Below are 7,441 nucleotides of genomic sequence, written 5' to 3' on the forward strand. Positions count from 1 at the left end.
TTTTTGCTGTGTCGTTCATATTCCTGTCGTAGGACAGTTCGGGGGTTCTGCCCGGCCGAGTTCATACTGCTGGATAGCTCCGTCTGAATGTCTTGTAATCCTGACGAACCGCAATCCAGCCGTGGAAGGACCATGCCAGTAGATACTTCAACCTGGCCCCGGGTGTATGCGCTCTTGGGACTCGAAGGAGGCTTCGTTGTCTGCCTTGGATTCTTCGTTCACGTCCGATTTGGTTTCGTCGGCGAATTCGACTATTGCAGATTGTTCAGATTCGATAAAATCTTATTCTTAATCTGATGAGAAAGTCAATCATCAAAGGTATAGATTTTTAACCAATTTCACGCTGCAATTGTCATCATGAAATATAGAAACTTCGACTTGCAACGGTAATGTTTTTGTCATACAATATTGGTCAAAATATTTCATTGCGCGTCATCTATGAGGTCCAAACCTCTTGATACAAATATTTGAATCACAATTTTTGAGTGAAATCGCTATATAAAGCGAACGTTTAGCGAGATGCGATTCGACTAATATATGCCAATCGCGAAAATTCTCAAAATTGACAAAATGTATGAGGTCAAAGTTGGTTTCATATTACAATGAAAGGTCCCTTTTGACCGGATAAGTGGTCATACCCGGCATTATTGTACCGGATAATGCCTATTGTATCCGGTAGAGTATGTACTTTTCACAGGTTAATTACCAAAACCACGGATATATTATGAATACGTAGTATTTTAGTAGCAAAACCTCTACAGCAAAAAGAACTGTAACCTCAAAATCTTTATCATTTCCTGAATTGGTCAATTTTGCTGAGATTACAGGCTACAGATGACGCGCACCGTACGTAACTTACTGTTGACGTTAGTACTGTAGTAAAGTGAACGGGGGAGAAACTCGCCCTATTTTGCAACCAAGTTTGCATGCATGCCTCCTCAACTTGGCAATACAATAAATTAAAAGATGACACCCAAACCTAAGCACGTTTGATTGGCTATAAATATTTATAACTTAACAAGTAGAAAATGTTGCAATGGAAATGCTTCAATTCGATATCAGCCTAACGAACAGCAAGAAGACTGAAATCACCAAAAAGTACTAATTTAACATTTTTCCGCTATATTTTGTCCGACGCACAACTGATTAATGCCGCGTCCATTATGTTACCCTAACATTCGCTCTATTTCGTCAACACTACACCGTTGACCGTAATTAGTACGGATTGAGAATTAGTGTGGATTCAGAATTAGTGCAGTCCTCACTAATACAGTACATGTATGATGGAATTCTAGAAATTTGTGGTTGGTAATTAGTACTAGTATTGACCAATTTCGTACAATATTGGGTGTTTGAGGTGTATGTCTCGATGCCCAATTGCTCTGATAGTCATAGAAAGCCATCAAGTGTGTAGGAACACTTATATATGATGTGTCTGCACTATTGACTGTTTACATGAATTCCGATTTGAGATAATAATCCTCACTAATTATCAATATTCAAAATTGGTACGGTCCGCACTAATTCTCCATAGCGCGGATTGAGACATACCGCGGTCCGCACTAATACATGTGCCGTAGGTCTGGTGACGAGGTTTAAAATTAGTGAGGTCCGCACTAATTACGGTCAACGGTGTACTTCGTCCCAGTATATTTCGACTCATACCCGGGATATGTCGCCCACAGCCGGTTTATTTCACACGCTGTTCAATATATTTCAAATGATGTTCCATCTATTTCGTATTAAATGAAAATCAAGTGAATTGGAGATGGCGGATAGCGTTTTAAACTTATCAAAATCGATATGAGTCGACGTGAATCATCTACAACCTTACACCTTGCAGCTCGAGTTGTTCATGGGTTTTGCCGAAAACTTGGGTGACATGGAAGTTAGCGCATCATGAAGCATTCCTTGAGTGTGGACATTTTTGAAGTGACGGAGTTTTGAATTTCATGTTTGAATGGACCAATGGAAAGCGGTTAATTATCGACGATACTTGATTGGACAAAATAGTTCTGTTGTGGTGGGTGACTTCATCCCAAGTCCCGCCAAGCCACAGGTGGTCCTCAACCGAGGCCACTGGGATGTCGACCCTTAGCGAACCGACACGGAAAGGCATAGTAGTACTAGGACGTAGAAAACAGAACACCTGTCCCAGCTAACTGCCGGGATCTCACTATTGGTTCTGCAGCGCCGTGGTAACATCAAGTCAATCAAGTGTGCGATTTCCAGGGAGTCGGCACTCCCCCATTTGGTTGTTTGTGTTGGTACTGGCGTGGGAAACAACACAACGTATACTGTAGTTCCAGTTGACTACGGAACTGAGAGCAATGCAAAGAACTCGAAGGAAATCGCCCAGAAGCCGAAGGCCGCCGCAACGGCGCCAGCAGCTGCGGGAAGTGAGACTGAGGATGAAGTACCAGTGACGGGGCCACCGTTGGTCCTGGTAGTTGGAGGGGCCACGGATGTGGAAGAGTCCAAGAGCGAGGAAATACGGAAGACGATGGAAGAGCTGGCCAAGTCGAACAAGGCCATGGGCAACGCGCGGGCGGCGTCCATGGCCTAGGATGAATCGCGACGGCGCTATGGTGGACACACCATGAGACCAAATTGGGAACAACTATCACGGCCCCCGATGTAAGACGCGTGTGTCGAAGAGGAAAACCCACCGCCCGAGAAGTCTGAAGCTGAGAAGCGAGCGGAGGAGAAGGCGGAAGCCCGAGCCAAGCTGCGTGCAGAACGACGGAATCGACCGGACAGTACTCCCGACAGCGAAGAAGAAAAGAAATATCAAGAAGAGAAACGTAAGCAGGCCGAGCGGCGACGGGTCAACAAGGCCAACCGCCCTCCGAAAGAAAAGCGTGTTGAGCACGCCAAAGTGGTGCGAGCGGCTCATGAGCATCGGATGCTGGACACGACTTTACCAAGCAGCTCGGGATGGGGACACCTCTTTCGAGCTGACCAGCGACGCCAAACAGCGGAGGTTGGGGGCCCAGCATCAACTCTGGCCCTTCATTGGTGGTGGCGGATGTCCAACCCCCTCGTATTACCTGCATGGACATAACTATCCTGGTGAGCTGGGTGAAGAAGCGGGAGACCTATGAGGACAAGCGACGAGCGAATGCGCAACGAATGGGTGGCAAGTGGCGACGGAGTGCTGTGGGATGGATCCCATCCACGGACGGACTGCGGCCTCCTGAAGGCTACATGCACTTATGTGTGGCGAGTGCCTGTGGAACAACTCAGTGACGATGACTACAGCGACCGCATCACGCAAAGCGTTAGACAACCAGTGGCCAAGTGGACACCCACCAAGTCCGATATGCAGAAGTATTCTTGGGCGCTGAGCGTTGACCCTCATGGATGCGTGTCCAGCCGCCTGGTGTCATTTATGGAGCGGGTGGATGATGTGATCGACGAGAACGGTCTACGTCTACAAATGAAGGACCCGACCATGCTGAGAACGTTCGTGAATGTGGTATGTCACACCAAGCTACCTACGCGACAGAGTGGAGGAGCAAATGAAGACAGTGCCCGCTAACGACCTAGTGGCCTTTGCGGACATCCTACGTGAACAACACAATAGAACCCATGACGCTGATGTGGTCAACCAGCAGAGAAACAACTATGGTTCAAAGCTTGGCCGCGAAGAACGCCCTGCCGAATCTGCACGCGATGAAGTGCGCCCTCGATCGCACCTGGCCGGGATGATCGCGGCATGCTGTGTTTTGTCTGCTGGCAGCCAGGACATATGGCTCGGGAGTGCCCCAACAAGAAAGACGGGGACCCCGGCGATATAAGCTGGAAGAAAGGCAATAACGCAGCCAAGCGGTTCATGGCGCGGGAACGCAAGGCGAACATGAAAGCGAAGCAAATGAAGACGTCCCCACTGCCTTCCATGGATGATGATGGACGTTGGGTTCGGCTGAACAACGTACTGGAAGTTCCCTACTGCCCGGACACCGGAGCAGACCAGAACATCATGCCAAACGCCATGGTTGACGAACTTCAAGTGTTACAGCCCCAGCTTCAAGTTGTCAAGTTGGCGGCGCCATTCGTGGGAACAGCGTGCAGCCAGATGCCATTCGAAGCGAGTTCCTATGTACGTGGACTTTGCGCTAACAATGCAGACGACCGCTGGGCCAGTCAAGGAGCCAGGCAAACGCCGCTACTACGTGGTCGATGAAGGAGATGAATTTCTAGTCTCGAACGATACCCTCAACACCATTGGTATTGACATGGCGCGCCTACAAGTGGATGATGATGGTGACGACCTGGAAGTAGTTGGTGGCGATTGCGTGGAATTGCCCCAGCGATCGGCCGTTCGAGCTGCGTCCTTGAAAGCGGCGCTACCTGTAGCCAAGAATCGAGGAAACCCTGAAGGCATGATCGACAGCGCTGTCGATAACGGATTTCCAATGTAACATGTTAAGTACTTGTGGGATGTGCTCTGCACGCATGAAATCTGGCGATTCAAGTTAGAGGGTCAGCCCACCGGCGAAAGTGAAGCCGCTGAGGGTAGCCCCAAAGGATGGGTGAGTTCCTTACCGATGCAAAGGAAGGAAGCACAACCTCCTTGATGAGAGGTTCCTCAAGTTGTTTGCACAAGAACTAGTCGAGGGGGGCGTGATCATGAGTAACCAGCAGAGCGAGTAATGCAGCTGATGAATCCAGTCCTCAAGCTGGACGCCCGCAAGTAATTGAAGTCGACCGACAAGTGGAGCGAAGATGACGTGCTCAAGTACTACCGTCTGACCAACGACTATCGCGTCGTGAACTCGTTAACCGAGCCAAAGGCGGGAACCATGCCCTTCCAAGCTACCATTCTCCAGAACCTGCGTGGCAAGAAAGCAATGGGCGTGTTCGATCTGCCCAAGTGCTTTTGGCAGTTCTCGCTGCACCCAGACAGCAAGGACATGTGTCGTTCATGCTGAACTGATGTGTGTACACCCAGACCGAGTGATGCAAGGCCATGTGGACAGTGCCCTCTAGGTGCAAGCAACGAACGAGGAATGTTACAAGGACCTGCTCTACAAGAACCTGCTCATCTGGATCGACGACATATTTGTGTACGCCGCCGCAGTGGAAGAGTATGTGGTTTCCCTCGAGTTTTTCTTCGATCGAGTGGCCCAGTACGGGTTCAAGCTGAGCCCTGTCAGAACCAAGCTGTTCACGGACCAAGTCAAGTGGTGTGGACGCATCATCAGCGGATGGCGTCAAGAAATACCATGAACGCATTGAGCATCTGTGTGCGATCTTCTACCCTACTAATGCGGGCGAATTGCAACAGTTTGTGTACCCCGTGAGCTGGCAGTGGGACTCGATGACCGAGTGCGCACAGACAGTCGACCCTCTGCAGCAGTGTCTGACGAAGGCCTTCGAAGGCAAGGGCAAGAAGAAGCGGATCGCGTTTGGTGTTCAACTGGAACTTACCGACGCCGAGAAGCAAGCGTTTGACGCTGTAAAGTCCAAGCTACGATCATCGGTGGAGCTGTCTCACCCACGTGATGACGCGACGATGTGTCTCTTTACGGATGCGAGTGACTATGGATGGTCGATTGTGGTAACCCAAGTGGTTGGCATTCGACGACGACAGCCCATTCCAAGTACAACGTCACAAACTGCTCCTATATCAGTCGGGGATGGTTGCAGAGGGCGTGGTCAGTCATCGAGAAGGAGGCCTACCCTATTGCGTGTGCGTGCGAGAAGCTTAACTACATATGTATGCGACCTACGGGGTTCAAGATGTACGGTGACCACAAGAACCTTATCCATGTATTTGCCCCGGGCAAATAATGGAAGGCACACACACGTGGCAAACTTATGCGACGGGCTGCCGATATTAGCGGCTACTGTTATGATATCATGCACGTCGACGGCATCATCGGCACCACGTCTGGCGACCAAGCGGGTCAAAATACGTCAGGGTCATGGCTGGTCAAAGAAAACCAAAGCACACAAAGTCCCTCCACCGGCACAACCCAAACTACGGCCACTGAACAAGGACTTTGTGTGTCAATGTGTGGAAGACATCCGCCAAGCCTAAGACCACCATGCCAAGGACAAACCCAAGCGAGCTACGGTGGTGGACGGACGGTGGCAAGAGGACGAAGGTGACGAAAGCGACCGCAAAAGTACGAGGAATGCAATGTAAGTGAAGGCGACTCTGTGCTCTGGTCCCGTATCGACGAACGCTACCATCCCATGTTGTTCGTGGCCTGGACAGGCCCTTTTCGAGTCAAGTAAGTGGGCGAATTCTTTGTCGTGCTGGAACACTTGGTGACTCTCGAGCTGCGGGAAGCCCACACATCACGAGTCAAGCTCTATGCCGATTATAGCTTCGAAGTGACCGAAGAGATCCTCGAACATGTTTCCGAGCAAGGGCAAGGGAGTCGGCACTCCCCCATTTGGTTGTTTGTGTTGACACTGGCGTGGGAAACAAAGCAAATTCAAATGGAGCGTGGAGGATGGCCGACACGAAGAGGAGGTCAATCAGTGGTGCGGTGGGAACAAACAAGTTAATGACAACCTCCATCTTTATGCCTAGTGACGTAGAATCTTATACACTGTCACATGAAGACACGTGTAGGAACTACGAAATGCAAGTACATCCGGCTGGAATTGTACCAGTGCCTAATCAACGATATGTTTGAAGCACCAGAGAAGTACCAGTATTGAAGCACTTCTCTGCAGCTGGCGCTTTGCCGAGGCGTGTTACTTTAGATGCAAGCCACTCCTTACTTTCGCAGTCACTCGTTTCCGAACGTCGTACAGATAGAACAGCTGAACTAACACAACATGAGTTTCAATCAATTCAATGCTCGTGTACGATAACGCTGTAAAATCCCTTGCTTTTATTATGAATTCGCTATAAACTTCCAATATTCGCGCGGTTTCTCTAATCATTATTCCATCTCTCTGGAGTCCTGATTGGTTGAATATCCTTGTCCTTTCTTTAAGAGCCAATCACGTCCACTTGAAATTGGATTAGCCAATAGCGTCGATTCGTGATTCGATTCGACGGGGTCTGTAAATCTGTACCGAATCCACAATACTTAGCTTTCAATTTTTTCGGAAAAGGAAAATGAGAAGTCATCTCCGAAATCTCCCTATATAATTCAATATTGTGTTCTCTTCTGGCGTCGGACAAAATATACAGGAATAATACATGAACTTACTATTATTACTCTGGTCCATGAAAAGAGTCCCATTTGTTTTGACTTGTTTAAAGTATGGAAATTGGCAAAGTTCTGAGAAAATAACTCTATAAATACATAATCTTATTGATACATAGAGGTGTATACCCCAAAATCAGCCGCCGGCCATGGAGAGAGAGCTGTAAGTCTGTGCACACGCCGAATGAACGGACAACTTCAATAGATAAACTGTAGCTCTATACTGTTGCGTGCTATATCAGAGAGCAAACCTTGGATAGGGTCGT

The 7,441-nt window shown here is 48.8% G+C and overlaps 3 protein-coding genes across 3 annotated transcripts; 2 read left to right on the forward strand and 1 right to left on the reverse strand.

Moving 5' to 3' along the window:
* Window positions 1-2,313: 2,313 nt before the first annotated feature.
* On the reverse strand, window positions 2,314-2,896 carry H257_04232 (hypothetical protein; the record flags this gene model as incomplete). The annotated part of the gene is made up of 2 exons (XM_009828646.1): window positions 2,314-2,562; window positions 2,645-2,896. 2 exons carry the CDS (start codon window positions 2,894-2,896, stop codon window positions 2,314-2,316), a joined length of 501 nt encoding a protein of 166 aa, XP_009826948.1.
* Window positions 2,897-3,100: 204 nt separating this feature from the next.
* H257_04233 (hypothetical protein) lies at window positions 3,101-3,541 on the forward strand (the record flags this gene model as incomplete). Its single annotated transcript, XM_009828647.1, has 1 exon — window positions 3,101-3,541. One exon carries the CDS (start codon window positions 3,101-3,103, stop codon window positions 3,539-3,541), a length of 441 nt encoding a protein of 146 aa, XP_009826949.1.
* Window positions 3,542-3,751: 210 nt separating this feature from the next.
* H257_04234 (hypothetical protein) lies at window positions 3,752-5,714 on the forward strand (the record flags this gene model as incomplete). Its single annotated transcript, XM_009828648.1, has 6 exons — window positions 3,752-4,102; window positions 4,131-4,400; window positions 4,707-4,923; window positions 5,000-5,138; window positions 5,188-5,606; window positions 5,653-5,714. The coding sequence occupies 6 exons, from the start codon at window positions 3,752-3,754 to the stop codon at window positions 5,712-5,714; spliced, it is 1,458 nt and encodes a 485-aa protein (XP_009826950.1).
* Window positions 5,715-7,441: the final 1,727 nt, after the last annotated feature.

The sequence above is a fragment of the Aphanomyces astaci genome (assembly GCF_000520075.1).
Source record: "Aphanomyces astaci strain APO3 unplaced genomic scaffold supercont1.7, whole genome shotgun sequence".
In the NCBI taxonomy this organism is placed as follows: Eukaryota; Oomycota; class Saprolegniomycetes; order Saprolegniales; family Verrucalvaceae; genus Aphanomyces; species Aphanomyces astaci.